Source organism: Vigna umbellata, chromosome 5 (assembly GCF_029865625.1).
Source record: "Vigna umbellata cultivar VRB3 chromosome 5, Vumbellata_1.0, whole genome shotgun sequence".
Lineage (NCBI taxonomy): Eukaryota > Viridiplantae > Streptophyta > Magnoliopsida > Fabales > Fabaceae > Vigna > Vigna umbellata.
In genome coordinates, this window is record NC_142169.1 from 62,626,380 (window position 1) to 62,650,141 (window position 23,762).

The window sequence follows — 23,762 nt, forward strand, 5'->3', positions numbered from 1 at the left end:
GAGGCACGTTCGCAAAGTACTTTGTACTGTTCAAACTGTGAAATTTATTACTGAAATTCGCAAATCAACGACTCACCATAATAAGACCCTTGATGATTTGATATACTCTAGCCGTGACTGTTGTGAGGAGAGTAAATAGTCTAGCATGGTGTCCGAACTTTCTTTCTTCTTTCGATGCTCATCTATCAGACCTTGAAAAAGTGTGTCTAGCTTCTCCCCGAGCTTTCATAACTTCTTGTCACCGCTAAAATTGAACAATATGAAAAAAAGGCACAAAATCGCCGAGGTTGGATCCCAATCCGAACTACCTCAACTCATTCATAACCTCGCTGAATTCCCTAGCCTCTTCGGCGTTAGTCCCATTGTGTTCTTCCATGCCGTAATAACATTTTTCACACCATTCTCATCACAGTGTTGAACGTTAGGTCTACATACAATGGTCTTAATTCCACTTTCGTGAAATCGTCTTTATTAGAAGCATCAATAGTTTATGTAGCAACCTGATGGTCTCGTCTTTTTGAATTCTCAAAAAGGAATTAAGGCGGTGATTTGAGAGGATCTTCAAGGTGCTAATGTGGCGTAGGTTGCGCCAGTGATTGTCGTAAGACGAGCGTTGATCAAACGTAGAAGATATGTCTTTCCTGGTTTCCCTATTGATTAATTACTGAGAAAATTGAGTTTGAATTATTAAAACGCTCTAGTATACGGAGCAATTGTAGAGCAGTCCAGGAAGTCCGTTAATGGTGTAGGCATTAGAGACATTTGGACCACCCCTGTGTGAAGAGCTTGTGCATGTTGGTATCAAAGATAATTTTATTATTTAAAACTTCACAAGTTTATGAAAATTCAGAATATTACAATGCTCACAACACTCTGGATTACAAGAAGAGAATAAAAATTCTCACTACAAAGAACACTCACAATACACAACCTTTCTCTCAATTTCTCTCCTTTACCGTCCACACGACACAAACACTTATTTTCTCTTTCTTCCACACATTCTCACTTAGTTTTCTTCTCTGCACCGTGTCATTCCCTTGCATATTCCTTGCCTTTTTATAGTTGAAGAATACCACAACATCCAAAGAAGAAAACGATGCACGGTCCAATTCTTAATTACTTTCGGTGGTGCCATCATTTCTTCCTTCTATTATTATATTTCTTTCGGTGGATATTATCTTAAAGGAGACAAATTACTTTTAGTGATTTTAATAACTACGTGTAATTTGACAGATGTCAACCTCCATGGATCATCGATTCTTAAATAGATGTCAATATTCATGGACAGATATCAACATCCGTTTGTCTTTCAACAGATTTGATATCTGTGTACGGATGTTGACATCCTTTAAGAATCAACGCATATTCACAACAGTTTAAATATTACTCAATGGTAAAAGAGGAATAGGAAGATACATGGAGAAGTGTGTGGTGGTAGATGAAGTAACACTAAGTGTATTTTTTTGTTAGGGTAGAAAAACTTTTTGACTTTTTTCACTTAATTATTTGCATATACCACTCATTTCCTTTCTTGTGTTTGTTAGTGATGTAAAAAAACTAATATAACAATATAGTTATAAAATTACAAGGTTTTAATTTTAAGCAAAATCAGAATGTTTAAATTAAGTGTCCATTCTTATTTTATATTTATTGTTTTAAAAAATACCTTTATAAAACTAAGAACATTGTATCAATTTAAGTATCACGTGATTCTGTCTCAGAATTATTTGTATGAGAATATTGATTTATTTTTTTTTGAAATTTTGTGTGATGGGTATTCTCCCTTGCTTTGTTTGTCGGCACAATCAGACAAATTTGAACGTAGGCTGTGACAAATTAAAGAATCGTTACCGCAATCAGGGGAGCAAGCAAGCAGTGGATGGATAAAAGATTAAGAAGGATTTCAAATTATTATTATACCGACCTTAATCAATATAAAAAGAAATTTTATATCAATAACTAATATAGAAAAAACGAAAACTTTTTATATTTATTCTCTGTACTAATATAAAAAAATATTTTTTAACTCGTAAAAAACGAACATTTTTACAATAGTGTTCTTACAAAACTATTGGTCAATCATTTAATGAACTATTCTAACTCTATATACAATAATGAATTAATAATTAGAAGTTATTGAAATCTTGTTTCATTGATGTGTTTCTATAAGGAAAATGATACTTGAACAATCATTTTTGACAACATTTAGACACGCGCACACGTGTCAAAATCTGAGTGGTCCATTTTCATTTAATTTTTCCAATTGGACCACTCAGATTTTGACACGTGTGCGCGTGTCTAAATATTGTCAAAAATGGTTGTTGAAGTGTCATTTTCCTTTCTATAAATACGGAATCAAAGATATGAATAACTCATAAATGTTATAAGGCAGCAGCATGTCTTTCCAAAACATGATGAATTCCGTGAAGGGCACTGTGGAATCATTTAACAGAACAGGGAAAGGGGAACACAATTTTGAAAATTCCAGGATTAGAAGTGGAGCAATAATCCCTATCCCACATTCTGGCTCTGTTCCCTGCCTAGGAGGAACTTTACGCTCTTTCAACCAACAAGGTGGTGGTGGTCAGAATACGTTTTATAACAAATATATATTTTTGCCATTAATAACAAATAACACGAAATGTGGTTGATAAAACTTTTTTTAGCAACAATTCTAGAATACGTATTTTCAATGAATCTTAAGTTACTTTTTCATTATTAACAATTTCAAAACAAAAAGATAGAATAGAAGGATAAAGAAAATGGACAATAATGACTACACTACAACGTACTTTTCTCTTTTTCACATGCCACTCTAATACAATGTAATGATCAAACTGACCAGTTAAATATTTTACATTTTTAAGAAAAATGCAATCTAAATATATTTTATATCGTTGTCTTATATCTTATGAATGAAAATTAAAAAATTTTCTTTTCAATTTTTTGAAAAACAATTTTTAAAAATAAAATCATGAAAAAAATTTATAGTTTAAAGTGAATATAATAATTATCCTTAATGATATTATCTTAATAGATTGATGTGGTATGATGATACAAGAGCTTTCTTAACCCTAAATTAAAGGGTTTCATCCTAACAATTGGTTTTGAAGTTGGAACACATCACATAACAATAAAATTCATAACACTTTATAGACTGTTATAATTGATTTAGCAAGTTCACTGAGTAGAAGAAAGTTTAAACTATCATTAGAGAATAATAACATTTTATTTTATTGATTTATGGTATTTATGATTTCTTTATGACAAAAGCTATGACGTATATAAAGGATATTTCTAATTAATGATAAGATACTTTGAATAGACATATATGTCTAAGAAAATCGAGCAAGTGAATTTACACGAGCGCATCCTTATTGAAATAGTTCATCAAAATCTAAATAAATGTTTTTAACCTTGGTGTTTTTTTTTGTCTTTAATCTCTTAAAAAATACCAACGGAAAAAATTAAATTGACGTTAAAAAAAATCGACGTTAACGTGTAACATAGAACAATCCAACATTAGACATATATCATTTCTTTCTTTTTGTTTAGATATTTGAAGTACCAAAGGACCATAGAAAGCCTAAGCCCTTCCATGATCACGTTTTTGTTTTCTCCATAGTTGATGGTTCCGGAATTATCAGGTTTGTGTTTGTATTTGCACGAGATGTGAAGAATGACCTTTATTACTTTTACATTAATATAGAGGTTAAAACCAAGAGATTATTGTTAGGAGCATTTTTTCTGCCTATTTCTAAACAAATTAAGTGTGTGCATTGTTATTATAAATATGTTAATTTCTCTTTTTAACCTTTACTCCTTTATAAACATGACTGAAGAATCAACTTATTTGTACATTTCAATTTGAAGGATTAGTTTTTGACAAGACTTGAATAATATCTAAAGAATGCTTAACCACAACAATTTTGAAGATGGAGATATTTGACCATTATAATGAGTTTAAATTTGATTTACTACCAGTGTAAAACATTTTATTTGTAGTTTGAAAATTTCTCATTTATATTGCTTTGTTGCCTTACTATTTTTTCCGATGCGGTCACTTTGAAATTGAGTTTTTTTCTTTTTCTTTAGGTTTAATTTTATTTGTTCTATATCTAACATAGGAAGACATTTGAACTAATCTGACTTCACCACTTTTGTTCTTTTAGATATAATTTATGATTTCATCCTTGAAATATACTATATTTTTTAATTAAACAAATGAAAATGTACATGTTCGGATCTTATGATAACAAGGAGTAGAAAGCAAATTTTTATTTTCCAGCTTCAATGTTTTATACTCTGGAAAAGACTTATTTTCTTTCTTTAACTCACTACACCATTGGTTAAATATCTCTTCACTTACGCTTTCTTATGTGGGAGGACACGTAGTGGATATTCTTTTCATGCTCAATAACTTGTTTTTCTTTTAGTGTCATTATTGTGCACATCGTTAATGATCTTAATGAATCTGCAGATTATAACTAAAATGTCAGCAGCAAATGGTATAAGACGTGTTTGGGTTGGTCAAAATGGATTGCTTTCAACTCCTACTGTGTCTGCTATCATACGTGAAAGAGTTGGAGCTAATGTGAGTAATGTTTTCTACAGTTTGGTTCTCATTATTTGCTGTCTCATTATTATGCTTAGAATGCTTTTTGTTTCTTTGAATATGGTGCATGATTTTTATCGTGGAAGAACATCAATATGATTTTTATTAATTAAGATATTTAGTCATGTAAGAAAATGTTATAAAATTTTACATTTGTCTTTGGTATACGATGATGTCTGAAGAACACAGAATAATGTGATTTCAGTGAAAACGAAGGTTGATAAAGAAACTTGCCAATGAAAAAGGGTTGACAAGCTAAGAGAAAATGAGCATAATTACCTGTGAAAGAGAAGGATGTGAAAATAGTAAAGAATATGAAGAAAGGTTAAATTAAAGGAGGGTTAAATATGTTTTTAGTCCCTAAACTATTGGTCGTTTCTGGTTTTCGTCCCTCTTTCAAAGTAAGGTACAATTTGGTCCTCATTCTTTTCGAAAACGTTCGTTTTAGTCCTCGAAAATTAACACCGTTTAAAAATTTGGTCCTCATTTAGCAACAAAATAAGGACTAAAACCAAAATTCCGAGGACTAAAACGAACGTTTCGAAAAGAACGAGGACCAAATTGTACCTTACTTTGAAAGAGGGACGAAAACCAGAAACGACCAATAGTTTAGGGACTAAAAACATATTTAACCCATTAAAGGAAGAGAAGCATGTGAAAATTTTAACATTTTCCAACCATCAATAATTTTTAAATTCGTCTAATAATTTTTTTGTAATATATTATTAGCTACTTCTTCTTTTATATTGTAGGTATTTAAGAAAGAAAAAGTATCAACAATAAAAAAAACTACAAAACTTATAATTATTATTCATAACATGTTTATTTTAATTTTTAGGAAACATTAATTGCAGTTTATATAATAATATTTTGGTTTATATTTGATGTTTATATTTATTTTTTGTGTCATATTATTTAATTTTGGTTTTTTTACGATAATCAAATCATTTGAATAATAAAAAAATAAATTATTTACTTTTTCGACAGTTTTGAAAATTCCAACTATGTAAACTCAATAATTACTGGCGGTTTTGGAAAACCCTCACAAGTATCGACGGTTTTTGAAAACCCTTACAAATACTGATAATTTTGGTAAAATTCTCGCTAATACCGATAGTTTTGGAAAAATTCTCGCTACTGGCGGTTTTGGAAAAAACCTCACTAATATCGGCATTTTTGGCAAAAATCCCACTAATACCGACGGTTTTGGCAAAACACCCGTTAATACCGTCGGTTTTTTGAGAAACCGCCGGTAATTATTTAGCGACGTAACTTTTTCCAGAGATTTTTTGAACCTTGGGTAACATACTTTGTGGGAATTAAAAGCATCGAAAACGAAAAAAATAACCTCCGAAAAAATTGTATGTTGTTGTAGTGCATAATTTTCTCAATATTAAAATCTTAAGTAATTTTATAATGTTAAATCATTCTTTACTTTAGAAAAAGTAATTCAAATAACAAAATAAAGACCTAGAATAACGTATAGTTACATAACAATGCACTTAGGTGGATAGGTAAAGAGTTTTATAAAAATGATACTTTTACACAATAATTTTTTTTACATTCATTTAATTTATTATTTTTTATTTTTCTAAAAAAATAGAATAATTTATTTTTTATGATTATTTTATTCTTATATTTCTATTAAATGAATGAAAAAATTTATTAAAGTTTTATTGTTTCATATTTGTTATAATTTTTTTATTCAACTTTTTTTCTTGATTTTGTCTTTAAATGAATTTATATAGATATTACTTTCTTGTTGGAGTTGTTGGGTCTTATAAGTCTTCGTCCTTCCATTAATATGACTTCTCTTACAGTAAAGTGTTTGTTTTTGTTAGTGTGGAAAAACCTTTTGACTTTTTTTTTCACTTTATTATTCATTTCTTATCTTGTGTTTGTTAGTGATATAAAAAAAACTAATATAACTATATAGTTATAAAATTAGAAGGTTTGAATTTTAAGCAAAACGTGGTAGTATGTGTTTATAACAAAGTTTGTCCAAAAAAATCAGAATGTTTGAATTAAGTATCCCACTCTTGTTTAAAAAAATAACTTTATAACATTGTATCAATTTAACGAAGCACACTTTTAATAAAGGTGAAATTAGACTATTTTGCTCATATTTGTGTGTCTGTTTTATTTTTAAATTTATTACTAATTAAGAGTTTTGGAATAGTTTTTTAAATATTAATTTTATGATTATTTATAATGTTTTAATTTTAAAAACATTTTTTAGAATAAATCTTAAAAACGGACAACACAAACAAATTATTTAAAAAGATAAAATAAGTTATGAAATTTGAAAAATGATATAATATTAAAAAAATTATAAACGTTTATGAGAATTTAATTTTCAAAATAATTTAATAAATAAATTATGACTTAATATGTAGAAGATTCTCATAACGTACAGATTTTATAATTTCGGTTTGCAGAGCATATTTTTCGTTTTTCATCCTTGTAATATAAAATTTAATTAATAAATTAAATAACACCAAATTTTGTTTATGATAAGCAAGTTAAATACGAGAATGGTTATTTAAAAGTTTTAATAAAATATGAGAAGCACTTAAGTTGTGGTTTTTATCCAAATAGAATATATTTTGAAGCATGATAGAGGGTATTTTTACTTTATGAAATTCTCAAACTTCAAATCGGAAGGAAAGATAGGATGTTGATGAATGAGGCATCTACATACCTGATTTCAAATTACTTTTCCAATATTCACACTTGTTGAGGAAGCCAAAAGGAATAAGATTTAGAGTAAGTAACTCTTGTAATAGTTTTGAAGAGTTGAAAGAAAAATATTTATATTTAAATTATTCTTTATCTTTATGTGAAATTACTAGAATATTGGAACAATGTTTGCAACGAGGATTAAAGGATTTTTTATCCTGCAAATGTGTTAATTTAATATGCGGAGATAAAATTATTAAAATTTTGATATAGTTTTTCCTTGAAAGACATATTAATGTAAAATTATTAAATTATCAAAAAGATAAAAAATGAATTAGAAAAAAAAAACAATATAATTATATGCATACATATATATATATATATATATATATATATATATATATATATATATATATATATATATATATATATATATATATATATGGGTTTGTTAACATGCATAAAGTCTTTTTTTTAGTTGATATATTTTAGTAATGTATACCGGATTTTAGTAGACAAAAATACTCTGATGTATTATGAATTCTAAGTTTTAAAATCAAGGGTATTTAAATAATTTTTATTCTCAAAACTATAAAAAAACAAGAAATTTTCCAAACCCTTATTCCTCTCAATATTTTCTCTTTCATCTCTCTCACTATGTTTGTTCATTTGTTTTCCACTTTAATAACAAAATAATTAATGATATTGATGTTGATTTTTGATTGGACGATTCTGTTATATCTTTTTCCTTTTGATTGTAATTAAATTAAATTTAAAAATTAAAAAAAAATTGTATTTAAGTAAAGTTAAATAATTATGTTTAAAATTTAATTTTTTAAGAATATAATTTATTATTAAGTGGTATAATTTTTTTTGTTTTTGAAGTCAAATTTAATATTTATGATCAACCAGATAATGAAGTGAAGTTACAATATTACCTAACCTAAAAAAATGTAAATACATTATAAAGTTTAACTATGTTTATCATAATTCATAACAAAATTTTTTTGTTTATGTAAGTAAACAACTTATTCAAGTGGTATTGTGTCGACATTTCTATTAGATATCGTGTGTGGGATAGACGTGAAAATAGAAATTCAAAATGCATTAATTTTAAAGTTGATGATTAATAAAAAACCATAGTATATTGTTTCTTTTATTATGTTCTAGGTTGATGATGTATAATGTTTCTTTCATGTTTCATGTTTCATGTTTCATGTTTCATGTTTGGTTTGTAGTGTTTGATGTATTCATTTGTGTCTTCCAAGAAGGATAGACAAATTTAACTTATAGACACACATCAACACTTGTTCTTTTCAAAATAAGTTTCACTGGTATAAAAAATATTTTTTATTATACTGATTATAATCTACAATCTACAGTTATAAAAAGTGATGTCGTAGCAATTTTTTTCTTTAATTTTTCTTAGTGGTCCGAAAAACTATAGGACATTTTCTTCTTATAGATTTATGTATACTTTTAGTTGTTAAGACTATTGTCATGTACTTATGTTTTAGCTTTGAATCTTATTTTTTAATTTATATTTTCAGAAAAAGATGATTGATAAAGAGATGAATGACATGTTGATGCTTATAAGAGAAGTTGTTATTATATTGATTTTGGCCCCAACCACTATAAAAAAAAATTATATCAATTCAAGAATTAATATAAAAAAAAACGAAAATTTTTTATACTAGTTTTAAAATTGATATAAAAATATTTTTAACTTTGTATAAAAATAATTTTTTATACCGGTGTTTTTATTGGTCAGCCATTTAATGAATTACTCTAACTCTATATATAATAATGAATTAATAATCATAAGTTATTGAAATCTTGTTTCATTGATGTGCATCTATAAAAATGGAAACAAAGATATGAATAACTCATAAAAGTTATAAGGCAACATGTCTTTCCCAAGCAAGATGAATTCCGTGGGGGGCACTGTAGAATCATTTAACAGCACAGGGAAGGGGAAACAAAATTTCGAAAATTCCAAGATTAGAAGTGGAGCAATAATCCGTAACCCACATCCTGGCTCTGTTTCCTCTGTAGGAGGAACTCTATGCTCCTTTCTCCAAGATGGTGATGGTGATCAGAGTTTTGCTGGTGCTGACATTCAGAGTGGAGGTAACATATTGTTTTAATATATATTATTTTGGTGATTTTTTTTTTATTCATGGGACTTATACTTTATGTTGAGATTATTTTTAGATTTTCATAATTTCATTAGTTGTCTAACATCTCATTTTTCTCTTCTTACTGCCGTGTCTCTTCTTTTGCTGTATTCTGTACCCTTCTCCAGTCCAAGGTACATGTCATTCTTTTGAGATTATGTTCTTGTTTGATGCATGTTTTACTTGTCTTCTTGTGTTTCTGAAAACTTACTGCTATATTATAACAGAAGAAGTACTCTGATTAATGCTTTTCTGTTCTTTTTTTAAGAGTTGAATAATGAAAAGGATGAAGACGGTACTAAGGATTTATGGGCACAGTTGCAGAAAATAGGTGTTGAAGATGATTCCTTGGGAGTTGTATACTGGTACCTTTTTAACAATCCTACTGCTTTAAAAGGTTTTAATGGTGTTCCAATTCATGAGCGCAAGAACATGTTACCTATCATTGTGCCAAACTATCAACCCAAGGGATCTAATCGGAATGTTAAGGTACATTACACTTATCAGCTGTTTTTTGTTCTTGTTATTTAGAACTTCTCCTATTCGTCATGTTTATTTTTTGTTTTAATGTTTTTGATACAATCAATTACGTATAAAAACAAATTAAGTATATATATAAATACTTTGTGAACAAATTAGACTTAAAATAAAATATAATTCTTAATACCATATGAGTTAGAATTTATCCTAAAAAAGAATTGTATTTGTTAGATGTATTATTTTATTTTTTATGAGATCATCTATTTATTTTTAGTTTCACGTATAAGATATATACATAAATGTGAATGAGTGTGTTAGAAATTTTATATTAATTAAAAATAAAAATAATTTAAAATATATATTAATAAAATTTGTATTTTAAAAACTAATTTTATAGGATTAAATTAAATTTAATATTCAGTTTTTAACTATTTTAAATTGATCATGTATTTTTTTTTTTTCAGATAACATAGCTACTTCGAAAGAAGTTCACATGAAGAAGTGCTATGAATAAAACTTGAAGTAAAGTGCTACTATATATGTATGTGGGTAACCTTTGTCTCTTCTGCATGTTGAAGCCAGGGGCTTCTTAATTAACTTCTTTTGGATGTATCTTATTATCATAAAATTCACTTTTTATATTGAAAGTGATATTGAAATAAAAGCAGAATTTACCTTTTAACTATTTAGTTAATAATAATTTGTTGAAATACTTATTGAAAATGTATTTTTTTAATTAGTGCTATCATCAAATGTACTTCTTTCAAAAAAAGAAATTGAAAATAAAAAACTGAAGTTTTTTTTTTAAGGGTACAATCTTGCGCTCTATAAAAACCATAGTTCATTGTCGTTTATTTTCAAATAAATTAATAAATAAAATGAATCAAGATTTTAATAAGTTATAAAATGAAGTAGCTCTTAAAAATAATAGGATGAGAATAATAAAGTCCATGTAATCAGTTTTCTTTTTCACAATTTGTTCTTCATACACTTTTTGTTCCTTTTAAATGGTAATGTAATTATTTGAAAAGGGGATGCGGAAGGACAATTTTTAGTAATCCGAAATGCCGAAATATTATCCAGAATCGCATTTAAAAATGTAATTCTTTTACCAACGTCATTTCTTTGTTTTATATTATTTTATAATATTTACTGTAAAATACATATTTTTGCCATTAACAACGAATAACTCGAAATGTGGTTGATAAAACTTTTTTTACATAATAATTCTAGAATACCTATTTTCAATGAATTTTGAGTTTACTTTTTCATCATTAAGAATTTCAAGAAAAAAAAGAAAAAGGATAGAATAGGAGGAGAAAGAAAATGGACAGTAAGAACGACAGAACATACTTTTCTGTTTTTAACACATGACCAGTTAAACATTTTACATTTTTTAAAAAAAATGCAATCTAAAATATATTTCATATTGTTGTCTTATATCGTTGTCTTATATCTTATGACTGAAATTTAAAAGTTTTTCTTTTCATTTTTTTGAAAAACAATTTTTAAAAATAAAATCATGACAAAAATTTATATTTTAAAGTGAATATAGTAATTATCCTTAATAGTTTATTATCTTAATAGATTGATGTGGTATATATAAACAAGAGTTTTCTTAACCCTTAATTAAATTAAAGGTTTCATCCTAACAATTACTTTGAAGTTGGAATATATTACATAATTATATAGTATGTTATGACCAGTCAGCACAACATAGATCAATCGTCACTGTCAACATCAGTGATCAATTTGTATTTCGTATATTAAAACAATATTAAGATAATTAGTAAAGTAAAACGTGTTTATAAAATATTGGATCAATCCTAAATAAAAAGTCCACTTCAAATCCTATAAATACAAAGGTGTGATAAAGAGATAAATGATTATATTTATTGGACATTTAAGACTTATATGTAATAATCGATCAAAATAATTTAAATGTCAATGTGTCTTTAGCTATTTTGAATAAACAATAACAATGAAATTAATATTTAACTATTTTGAATAAATTATTTTAATAATTCAACAATACATTTTTAATTATGACTATGAAGCAAAATAGTTTAAAATATATTTGAGAAGAATTCTTCCACATAATTTTGAAATATATTAGAGAATTCCACAAACGTAAAATTAAAACCTTAAAAGGAACTTATCTCAAGTTTTTAAAATCTTACAGAAAATTTGTTCAGAAAACATAGTCACACCCTTTTTCCTTCATGTACTTACTCATTCTCAAAATCAACCAATATGTTCTCTTAATTGAAAACCTAATTTATTTCCCTTCCTAAAAACTTTCGAAAGAGTACATTCTGGAAGCTTTTAAAAAAATCGGAAAAAAGTTTAAGATTTAAAATTCTTAAAGTTTATGGAATAAATATTTTTAAATTGTTCATGATATTTCTGAATAAAAAAGTTTACTGTGTAACACATCCAAATAATTAATGTAGAATAGTTAAAAATCAATTTTAAATTATTATTTGAGATGATGTGTCCGATTCCCATTGAGAAATATATTTTTTAAGAATTTATACAAGGAAATTTATTTAATAAATTATCGGAAAGTATTTTCTTTTTTAAAATTTACAAGTATTGTAAAAAGTCAATTTTTTTTAATTACAATGCAGCGGGAGGTGCACACAGAAAATATGAGGTTGTTGAATCACTTGCCTTAGAAGACTGGGCAGAGAATATGAAGCCCGTGTTATCACTGTTTAGACGTTGATGGCAGGCCCAATAACAGCCCAGAATACTGAGAATACGAAACAAAAAGTGCGAGTGACCGAGCGAGTCTAAGTTCTCTCTCTCTCTCTGAATCGTTTGAGTGATCGCTGAGATCTGAATCTATCTATGGCGACACCGGACCACCTGTTCAACCTCCGCAACAATTTCTACCTCGGCGCCTACCAAGCCGCCATCAACAGCAGCGACGTCTCCAACCTCTCGGAAGAAGACGCCCTGGAGCGCGACACCCTCGTCCACCGCTGCTACATCGCCCTTGGCCAGTTGCAGTTCGTCATTTCCGAGATCCATGACGATGCTCCCACTCCTCTCCAAGCCGTCAAACTCCTCGCCCTCTATTTCTCCTCTCCCGACACCAAGGCATGCCTCCTTCATTTTCTCCTCAATTTCTCGTCTCATCCATCTCATCTCCTCTCCTCTCGAAAATTCGCAGGACTCTGCCATCTCCAGCCTCAAGGAATGGCTCGCGGATCCCGCCATCGGAAACAACCCCACTCTCAGGCTCGTCGCCGGTCTCGTCTTCCTCCACGAGAATGATTTCAACGAAGCACTTAAACACACCAACGCCGGAGGGACCATGGAACTGTATAACTCTTCTCTCTTTTTTCTCTTGTTTTTATTTTAATTATGTCGTTTCGTTATTGTAATTGTTTTTGTGTTTTTTTTTTTGCTTTCAGGCACGCATTGAATGTTCAGATCTTCATTAAGATGCATAGGTCGGATTACGCGGAGAGGCAGCTGCGGATCATGCAGCAGATTGATGAGGATCACACTCTCACTCAACTGGCCAATGCGTGGCTCGATTTGGCTGTGGTATTAATTAATTAATTAATTTATGATAGTTGTTGTGATAAGAAATTAGGAATTATAATTGTTGGAGATGTGATATGTGATCAAATTCAAGTACGAAAGTGATAGATTCTTCTACTTTCAAGCTGATTATGTAAGATTGAGTTAGGATTAACAGCTAAGTAGAATAATAGTAAAAGAGTGATGAAATTTGGTGTTTCATTGATGGGTTTGGCCGAATGGTGGTGGATCAGGGAGGGTCGAAGATTCAGGAGGCGTATCTGATATTCCAAGATATGTCGGAGAGGTATCAGTCCACCAGTTTGCTTTTGAATGGCAAGGCGGTTTGCTGCATGCACATGGGCAATTTTGACGAAGCAGAGACCCTTTTGGTTGAAGCGCTGAACAAGGCACGTTTTACGTACTGTTTTTATTCTATGAGTGTTCTCTTCCATGGATTTGACATTATAATTGACTTTTTTTTATTGTGTTTATGATTTATAAGTTTTTAACTTGCTGAGTTATTTTCCTAGAATTTGTAATTGTTATAGGCAGACACACCATTTTTGGGGAGTATTTAGGGGAAGTTAGAGAGAAATAGAAACATGAGGAGAAGGAAGAGGGAAAAAGTGATACATGTGATTAAGCTGTTGTTCTGAAATGGCATTTCCATGGTTGATTTGTTGTTTTGGAATATGAGTGATGAAAATTTGTGTGGCTTATACAGGATGCCAGGGATCCTGAAACGCTAGCCAATCTAGTTGTATGCTGTCTTCACCTTGGCAAGCCATCTAACAAATCATTCAGGTACTTGTTCCGCCAAAACCCTTTTCTTCTCTTACATTTAATAGTTATCACTTATGTGTATTGAAAATATCCTATTGGGTGGAATAATGTCGAATATGCTAGGTGTATTTTTGTAGATGGAGTTATGCCTTCCTAACTTGTTAAAAAATTTTCACAGCTCTTAAGTTTTAAATGGTGGTATTTTTTGAATGAGAGCTCCAAGATCGTCACAGATGATGGAGCAATGTCTTCAATCCATGTCTTCATTCTTGTTAAAAGCCGATGAATACAGTGCTAGAATTTATATGAATTCGGTATTGAACCAATCAATATTCCATGGATCACGGATTTTAAATGCAAACTTCACCATGATTCTTAGTTTGGCTTGTTTCTCCCCCAATTTGGAGTGTCTAACCTTATCAACAACATATCAATACTGAATTTCTCACACTCTTAACATAGCCTTTAACAGCTAAAGTAATTAGTGAAGTTAACATCAGCTATATGAAAGAGAGAACATGAATTGGCCTCAAATATGAATTAAATTTAGTAACTGTTGGAGATCTTTTAAGAGTAGCAACTGAGTAGTGCAAGTTCAAATAGTAAAATGGTAATATCATAAGTCCAAAACTTTAATAAAATATATAGAAAATGCACAACATGTTAGAAATACACAATACAGATTTGTTCAATTTAAAGGGTTGCATAATGTCGTTCAAAACTATTTTGGAAGTGAACATTGAGCAACCCTTAATCTAAAAGAAAGGTGATTTTAAACATTTCAAGTGTATTGACAAAAATACTGTTATTTACATTTTGAAATTCGATATTACAAGTAAATTAATTTTTGAAACTTCTTTCTTCCTCTGCCCTGTGTTGAACTAAACAGTTCCTAACTCCAAATTCCTTTGTAAAAATAGCTTGCATCTTCAATCTGTTGTTGTGACGACATTCCTTAACTTTTAATAACCTATATTGCTTGAAGTCTTACGGTGATTAGAGACAAGATTAATTTATAATATGTAAATAAGTGTAAACCTCGTCTTACAAGCCGATTTTGTGGGTTGAGTTAGGTTTAAACTTCACTTTTTAACATGGTATTAGAGTCATAGTTTAAAGCCTATTCTAACAAGATTTGTGTTTGTTGGACATGTTCCACTCTCGGACTACTCATTAATTTCTAATCATTGAGATATATACACCTTAGGGTAGTGTGTAGGAAGTCTCACATCACCTAGAGATAAGATTAATTTATAATATATAAATAGATTAAAATTTCATTTTATAAGTTGATAATGTGGGGTTAAGTTAGGTTTAAAGTCCATTGTTTAAAATGTATATTTTTACAAGTGACGTTTCTTATTTGATTGAATGTCCCGTTGTACTTCTGGTTTTGTGCTTTTCCTTTTGAATTTATTCCTTGCCTTCCGTTTGTCACTTGATCTGGTGGTATTTCTCATTCTTCAAAATCTTCTCCCGTATATTTTTTTAACGATGTATTTGACTTGTTTTGCTTTGCAGCCAGCTGAAACTTTCTCACGCAGATCATGTACTCGTCAAGCGGGTAACATCAGCTGAAGAAAGTTTTGATAGAGCGCTACAAACATTTTCTTCATGAGTCGATTATTCAATTTCTTTCGGGAGTTGAATGGTTTGTGGTCTTCCATGCAATTTTTACACCTTGTCGTGGCCATTGTATTGGGTTGCGTATCTTAGAACATAATCAACTGGGTAATGTGGCATAGTATTCAAATTTATAACATTGGTTTACTGAGTCTTGATGTTGTAAAAGCTACATCTGACATTAAGCAAGTTCATTTACATCGTATATTTTACTAAAAGAGCAAGAAATGCCAATAGGTATTTTTGAGTAAACAAGATCACTGTTGTGTGGATGGATTGGCGAAGCTGTATTCTATTCTATTTTATCCGAAGTTTTGCATTCTTCTATTTGTATCTCTCATCTCAAAATAAAAATAGTGGTGAATTAGGTATTTACCTACTAAATTTGAATTTTGACTTAGATTTAAATTGAATTTGCATTCCTGCTATATTTGGATAGAATTGAATATTGGTTAATGTGTTTTAGTTTGGACATTATCCATAATAGACGATACACACGGTAGACTGTGGTTAGTTAATTTGCAGAAAGTGTGATAAAAACTAATTGTGTTCTTTTGTAGTGAATGTGACAGTTTTTATGAGCAATTGATGACTAAAATTTGTAGTATTAATAATATTCATGGAGGAATACCACTGACACCAAACGAAAATATATTCATTATATATTGTTGTTGATTGTCGGATAATGCACATTTAAAAGTTATCTTTACTCTGGTATTGAGTAGTTGGAAAATTTCAATAGTTTATTTGCTTAATATATATTTTTTAAAACATTTTATTGTACTAACACCAAGTTTTAAAAGGTTTATTAAAATGATAACAAATCGTTTTATTTAATAGAGATGTTTAAAATTTAAATTTTAATAAATTTATTTTGAATATACAACAAATTACGTTGGTTTTTGTTATTTTTTGTTAAACTCTAAGTAGTGTCCCAATATTTAAATTTTTATTTATTTATTGAGATGCATAAAGATAATTGTTTTTCGATTATTTTGTATACTCATTATTTAGAAAATAATAATTTTTAAGTAGACCTTAAGTAATTTTAGATACTAGTTAGTAAGACTGTGACATATTTTTAGAAAATGATTTTTTTTGTAGTTATTTTGTAGAAAACAGTCATTTAATTTATGTCATTATGATTATGCCAGTGTTACATCAATTAATGATGTCATAGTTATATGTTACATCAATTAATGATATCATTAAATTAACAAAAAGAACGTTTATTCTTTCTATCTTTTATTATAAGAAAGGCTTGAAAGAAAAAAATTGTTTATCCTTCTAATAAATTATTCTATAATTGTTGAACTTTTTATTTATTTTTCTTGTTTATTCTAAAAACGTCGCAGTATTATGATACCATTTCATAACATCATTACATAAAAAGTACCATATTGTAGACATTTAACATAAAAAAATTTAGAACAAAAATAAAATATAATAGATAAATAAAAACCTATAATGATATTGGAGACGACAAAATTGAGTCTCCTGAACAAGTGTTTTCGTTTGTGACCAAAAACAAATTGTTAAAAGAAAAGAAATAAAATAAAATAAAATGAACATAATATGGGCAAAGTTAATTCCTGGGGTCGAGTTGTTCCAAGAAAACGAGACAAAAAGAGCAATTACATAATTTGAGATTGAATCACTTTATTTGTGTTTTTATGCGCTATCTTTAAACTATATGAATTTTAATGTATTAATATATATATATATATATATATATATATATATATATATATATATATATATATATATATATATATATATATATACACATATATAATATTTAAAATATAAAAATTCTTATATTTTAAAAACATGTATTTAATATATTAAAAAATATCAAAATCGTTACATTTTAAAGACATGGAAGAGCATCAAAACCAAAAAATTTAAAATTCGTATAAACCTTTCATCTGCATCGTGTTGCAGATTGCAAAATCAGATCATCATAGCATTTAAGAGACCAACTCATCACAATTTTTATAACTAATAGCACTTCTAAATTATTCTTTACATTTATATTTAACTGTAAATTTTTGAAGTTAAAAATAATACTGATTATTACTTTTATCTTTCACTCAATTCTTAATTAGTTTATATATATTTTTTAAATATTACAAATACAATTACCTTTTGAAATGACTTATTATAAAATAATTCAACATTTGAAAATAAAAAGAACTATTCCAACTAATTCCATGATTGCATATTATTTGGTTAGGTGAATGCTGCAACTGAAAACATTATCATTATTGACTGATTGTACGTCGAATACACATGTAAGTATAACGAATGAACTAGCAAACTCCCTAAGGACAAAAAATGTAATGGTGAGGCTCATGATGAGAAGAACCTCAGATTGCAGATGAAATGCCATAGCCATTACGATGAGATTTTTGCCATTTCCATGCAGTCTGTAAGCTCTTCTCAAGGTCAGTGTATTGTGCAGTCCAATTCAGTTCCAAGTTTATCTTAGAAGGGTCACTATACACTTCTGCATAATCACCAGGTCTACGAGGAAGAAAGTCCACTTTGATGTTCACCCCTGTCGCCTTTTTGCATGCATCCACAAACTCCTTCACTGATCTACCTGGTAAATTATAAACCCCTTTTGAGAAATATGTGGATTTCCATCAAAACATTATTTTTTCATATTCTCAGTGTAATAAAAAACCAACCTTTTCCAGTGCCAACATTGTAGATCCCTACTTTCCCAGGTTGTACCTTTTCAAGAGCCTTCACATGAGCATCCACCAAATCGGTCACATCAATGTAGTCTCGTATGCATGTTCCATCCGGTGTCTTGTAGTCAGTTCCTCTAACCTGCATGATGGAAACAGATACATACATTCAGTAAATGTTCATTGCAGTTTACAACAGGACACTCTAGTGATGAAGTATGATAAGATTACTTGAAGGTGAGCTTAGTTTATAATCCTTTGAACTTATTAGTAATATATTAACAAGGATAATTTATTCTTTGCTACTCTCTCATCAACTCATATCAAACCTCAAGAAAAGGGTATAGTTGAATACGAGAGGATTTGACCATCACTGAAAATTAAAACAAAGCTGGCCTCCTTGACAAGATGCATTCATCTAGTAGGCATTTGAGTATGCATGGCCTCCTTGACAAGATGCATCAAATGTAAAGAAATTCTCTTTCATCCAAAAGTAAAAGTGATAGTCTTGACATACCTTTAAGCCAGTTGTAATACCACGAGCTGCATCAAAGCAGGCACCAGAAATTCGACCGTGTTCTCGAAGTTCAGGTCTTGGAGCCTCACCTAATCTGCCCTCCGGATCTGATCCAATCACATTGAAGTATCTACAAATTTCACAGGGTAAACAGAAATCACAACCATACCAAATTCTAAACAGTTATATTTAAATCAAGTGGATTTGCTATAAAGGGCACACATTCAACAACAATAAGCAATTTAAAATAAGGGGAAGTCAGATATGCAAACGTAAGATACATACCTCAGAATCATTACTGCCATTTTAGAAGTTTTAGAAAAATCAAGGATGATATCTTCTGACATCTTCTTGGCTTTTCCATATGGATTAATTGGTTTCTGGAATTGAAGAGCATAATGGTAAGACTACATTCCCATGTGTTAAAGTCATTGCAAGATGTGCAACGGAAATAAAAATTTCTTAACCAAACTCATCATTCAACCACACTTCAGATTTCCCACCTGTTCTGTTTCTTCTGTAATGGGCATCTTTTCAGGTTCCCCATATGTTGCACATGTACTAGAATATATTAATTTCTTCACTCTGTATTTAGCCATAGACTCCAATACCAACAAGGTATTTGATGTAATGTTGTGATAATACCTGACGAAGAAAAAGTGTTAAAAAAGGTAGAACTAGAGTTCCCAGTTCTTCTACCACTAGAGTTAATGTCCCTGAGTAAACGATATAAGAACTTACTTAAGAGGGTCAAGTGTGCTCTCTCCCACATACGCAACAGCAGCAAAATGCATCACAGCATCGAATTTATTCTCTGAAAATATTTTATTCACCTAATAACCAGTCAAGTAGACAACTTTTCTTGGGAAATCTATAACATTGTGCTTCAACAAAGAGTTTAAATTCAACGCCAAATCATTTCTTAATAAGGAAAGATTATAAGGATACAGATTCTTTATCTCCCAAGTCTGCGTATATAAATTGAAGTCTTCCAGGTTCCGGAAATAATTCTTGAAGAACCCTCACGGCACCCAAATTGCCACGTGATAGATTATCCTGCAAAGAAGAAAAACTGGTTAGCAGACAGAACGGTAAATGCATTCAAATTTATCAGAGCAGCTTTTGGCATTATGAAGAGGCACACCACTATGGTGACACGATAGAAATCTCTCAGAAGTCGTAGGGTAGCATGCGAGCCAATATAGCCTGCACCTCCTGTCACTAAAACATGAGTGACACCTGGTTCATGGATGGAAAACTGAAAAAGGCCCCAAAAACAGAATAGTCATCAAATTGAATAAAATGGTAAAATAGCAATCGATTTACATATACAAAACATAACAAAGAAAAGGTAGAAAACTATAACTCAAAACAACATATCTTCAACAATTTTTCCCTTATCATTTCTTATTTATTAAAAAATTCTTTCTTTCTTATATCCATCTCACACCATTCGAAAACAACAAAACAAACATTCACAAGCTTCATTGTTCTTTAATTTGATACAGTAAAAATAGCTCATCATATCTATCAATTCATCGCCACTTCAAGCTATCTTTCGGTAGTAAAATAATCAAACAGTCAAAGAAACTATAAATAAGTTTTCTATATGTCAAATATAATTACAATACAACAAATAACTCTCAGAACAAAAGGCACTATAATGGAGTAAACCTATAAGTGGCATAATCATTCTAAGAAATCAAATAAATTTTGAGAGATCATTTCTCTCACCACCAACCAGTCAAGAAGAACAATTCAATAATAGAAACTAAACTCACAGGTCTAAGAGAATGTATAGCATCGTCCTTCACGTTTCATTCAGTCATTTGAGTATTTATGAACAAATGTATTAAATAAAATACGTACACAGATAATAGAAAGTATAACATATAAATATTCAAACATACATATATACATAATTGACTATGATAATCATGAGTATTTCATGGGGTAAGACAATGTAGGATTACCGGACTAGGGGGATTCAAAGATGGAGATCTTTTGATCATGATTATGCATAATGCCGTTAATGCTGCAGCAAGAAAAATCTTCCCAACATAATTGCTCTTCCTTTTTGGATCCACATAATCCATGCCTGAAATGAGCATAAAAACATATATCTTAAAACATCAACTTAGTTATAATGATAAATATAATGAATCATGAGAAAACAACCAAGCATAACAAAATTACAGCACTTTGTCAAATAATGAATTTAAAAATACTCGTTTCCAGCCAATTCGATGTTGAAGTGTTAGAAAAGGCAAAGCTTTTCCATTCATATGTTGAAATTGATTAATGCTTTAAGTAACCAAAGCTTCATTGCATAACAGAGTCATACCACTATTTCTTCTCAATTATAAAATCTTACCTCCCAAAGACATAGATCTGGTTGACCTTGGCTGACTCCTGGTCCTAGAAAAATTTAGCATTTGCAAAGTTAACAAGGTCTGAATCCCTCAATACAATTGACCATATCAAGCTCCACTTCTAGAATGATTCGAGTGATATGCTGCAGCGAAAATCAGATCATGTAAGTTTATTTTTCTCTGAAAGAAGGCGTCAAAACAGCCCTGAAGAAGTTCAGACTGAAAACCAGCATAACAAAAATCAGACAAACAAATAGCCCTTCAAAAGGGTAAAATAACAAGTTTTGTTTGTGTAAAAATTTGAAAGGTCAGAAGAAAAACATGAAGACCACAATAAAAATAGGAAAAAAGGATTAAAAAAGTTCAGAAACTAAACACCACAAAAACTAAATAAAGCAAAAAAAATACAATCCCGCCAATTCACCAATAAATTCAGCTATTCAAGACTACAGAGAATGTGAGAGAGAACGTATCCAGAAATGAAAGATCCGGAGAATTCCAGAAGAATAAAAACGTCGTAAGATAGAAAGTAAACAAGAAAGGCTAAATATTGCTCACAGTGATAACATGTTTTACCACAAAAGCAACATTGGAAACGACATGCACATAAAAATCTGTCAGAGGGTCACGAGGGATGAAAACCCCACAAAACCACTTTAAGAAAAAATCACAGAAAACCAGAACAACATAGGAGCTAAAAAACAGCTTCAGAATTTCAACATCAAGATCCACCGCAACAGACAACCAAAATCAGCCTCGTCAGCCCAAGAAAACGTAGCCCCTGATCAACAATTCAAATTCAACAACAGACAAAAACCCCTTTGATTTCACATTTGCAGCATCACCAACTACCAGCCAGCCAACCAAGAAAATCAAGGACCAACCCAGATACTAAAACCCCATAGATTTGTCAGGGAAAAAAAAAATCAAAGCCCTTGAATAGCACAAGACGAGCAGAATTGAGCAACAAAACCATCAGAACAGTTGCTTCTTTTTTAAAAAACAAGGAAATAAAAAACAAACGAAAACAAGAAAAGAAAAGGAAGGGGCACCGCAAACACCAAACCTTATTGAGTTGCCCAGAAGCGCAGAAGGCCTTCAAATGTGAAAAAGAGCGTAAATTTAACGGTTGTAGAAAATTAGCAAAGTGGGAAATCTGGAAAAAAGAAAAGGAAGCAGCGGATTGAGGGCAGAAGACAGGGGAGTACAAAGAGAACGAGAAGCAGAAAAGTACAAATGAGGAAGGTGGTGGTAGGAAGAGGTGAATTTTGGGGTGGCGTTGAAATTGTGAGAGTGGGAGAGTGAGAAAGATAGAGAGAGAAGAATGGGTTCTAATAGGCTGCGCCTGCTCTGCATCCATGTTGTCAAAGCGTTACAGGGCATTCGAGACCGCAATGGTACAACCTCGTAGACTATATTTTATTTTTTCCTTTTATTGTTTTTCATTTTCTCATTTTCTTTACCAAATTATTTCGTTTCGTTTTGTTCTTTTCAAAATGTAGTCAGTGGAGACGGACATGAGATTTTATATTTTCCTCAATTTTTCAAACACGGCTAATTTAATACTTAATCTCTATGTAAAATAAAATATATTTAGTTACTATTTAGCTATTTTATAACGAGTTTTAGTTAATTACTATGAGAAGAATTAATCATCGCATGAAAAAACTATTTTTATATGAAAATTATAAAATTACAGTTTCAGTAAAAAAAATTACCTATTAAAAAAACATTATTGGAATCGTTTGTGTATCTAAATAATGTGTTTATTATTTTCTATTAAACATGAAAAACTGTGCTGCCTGATTATTATCTTTTAAATATTAAAACATTCCCCATAGTAAATTAAGTCATAAAAATCACTAATTGAATTTAGTTTGTGTGTATTATCAAGAATTTTGTATGCGTTGCAAAGATGCCTATAATATTGATTTATAAAATCAAGTCAAATACGAATAATAGTTAATATAAACATGAAAACAATTTTATTATATTCCTACTAATTTGACCATACATAACAGATCTTCAGAAATTCTTAAAAAATATTATAGAAGATATTATTGACAATTTAAACACAAAACAATGTAACTTTTGTGGTATATATTTTAGAGTTTTTCATAAACTGCTATCGTTAGTTTAACAACATATTTTAACATAATTTTAGGTTTGTATTTTAAAAACAATTTAGATGATTATTTATAAAATTAAATATACTCAATTAAAAAAAATTCCTTAAGTAAAGTACGATAAACTAGCCCTTCAAAATATATATATTATATATAA

General features: G+C 29.7%; 3 protein-coding genes across 3 annotated transcripts; 2 read left to right on the forward strand and 1 right to left on the reverse strand.

Moving 5' to 3' along the window:
• The first annotated feature begins 9,154 nt into the window (after positions 1-9,154).
• Positions 9,155-10,633, forward strand: LOC124845398 (uncharacterized). The gene is made up of 3 exons (XM_088091994.1): positions 9,155-9,424; positions 9,740-9,960; positions 10,416-10,633. The coding sequence occupies exons 1-3, from the start codon at positions 9,202-9,204 to the stop codon at positions 10,422-10,424; spliced, it is 453 nt and encodes a 150-aa protein (XP_087948120.1). The 5' UTR covers positions 9,155-9,201; the 3' UTR covers positions 10,425-10,633.
• A 2,110-nt stretch (positions 10,634-12,743) lies between these two features.
• LOC124845400 (coatomer subunit epsilon-1-like) lies at positions 12,744-16,227 on the forward strand. Its single transcript, XM_047322494.2, has 6 exons — positions 12,744-13,056; positions 13,130-13,281; positions 13,374-13,509; positions 13,740-13,895; positions 14,213-14,292; positions 15,793-16,227. The coding sequence occupies exons 1-6, from the start codon at positions 12,805-12,807 to the stop codon at positions 15,887-15,889; spliced, it is 873 nt and encodes a 290-aa protein (XP_047178450.1). The 5' UTR covers positions 12,744-12,804; the 3' UTR covers positions 15,890-16,227.
• A 1,908-nt stretch (positions 16,228-18,135) lies between these two features.
• Positions 18,136-22,842, reverse strand: LOC124845404 (UDP-arabinose 4-epimerase 1-like). Its single transcript, XM_047322497.2, has 11 exons — positions 22,546-22,842; positions 21,482-21,622; positions 21,081-21,205; positions 20,252-20,365; positions 20,056-20,163; positions 19,849-19,940; positions 19,611-19,752; positions 19,393-19,487; positions 19,108-19,237; positions 18,588-18,732; positions 18,136-18,499 (listed from the first exon to the last, which is right to left on the reverse strand). The coding sequence occupies exons 2-11, from the start codon at positions 21,540-21,542 to the stop codon at positions 18,264-18,266; spliced, it is 1,248 nt and encodes a 415-aa protein (XP_047178453.1). The 5' UTR covers positions 21,543-21,622; positions 22,546-22,842; the 3' UTR covers positions 18,136-18,263.
• Positions 22,843-23,762: the final 920 nt, after the last annotated feature.

Coding starts and splice junctions, on each gene's coding strand:
- LOC124845398 (XM_088091994.1), top strand. CDS start 9,202: ATGTCTTTCCCAAGCAAGATGAATTCCGTGGGGGGCACTGTAGAATCA. Junction 9,425..9,739: donor TGCTGACATTCAGAGTGGAG/GTAACATATTGT, acceptor TCTTTTTTTAAG/AGTTGAATAATGAAAAGGAT.
- LOC124845404 (XM_047322497.2), bottom strand. CDS start 21,542: ATGCTAAATTTTTCTAGGACCAGGAGTCAGCCAAGGTCAACCAGATCT. Junction 21,206..21,481: donor CAGATCTATGTCTTTGGGAG/GTAAGATTTTAT, acceptor TGCTCATTTCAG/GCATGGATTATGTGGATCCA. Junction 19,238..19,392: donor ATGGCAGTAATGATTCTGAG/GTATGTATCTTA, acceptor TGAAATTTGTAG/ATACTTCAATGTGATTGGAT.
- LOC124845400 (XM_047322494.2), top strand. CDS start 12,805: ATGGCGACACCGGACCACCTGTTCAACCTCCGCAACAATTTCTACCTC. Junction 13,282..13,373: donor GCCGGAGGGACCATGGAACT/GTATAACTCTTC, acceptor TTTTGCTTTCAG/GCACGCATTGAATGTTCAGA. Junction 14,293..15,792: donor CCATCTAACAAATCATTCAG/GTACTTGTTCCG, acceptor TTTGCTTTGCAG/CCAGCTGAAACTTTCTCACG.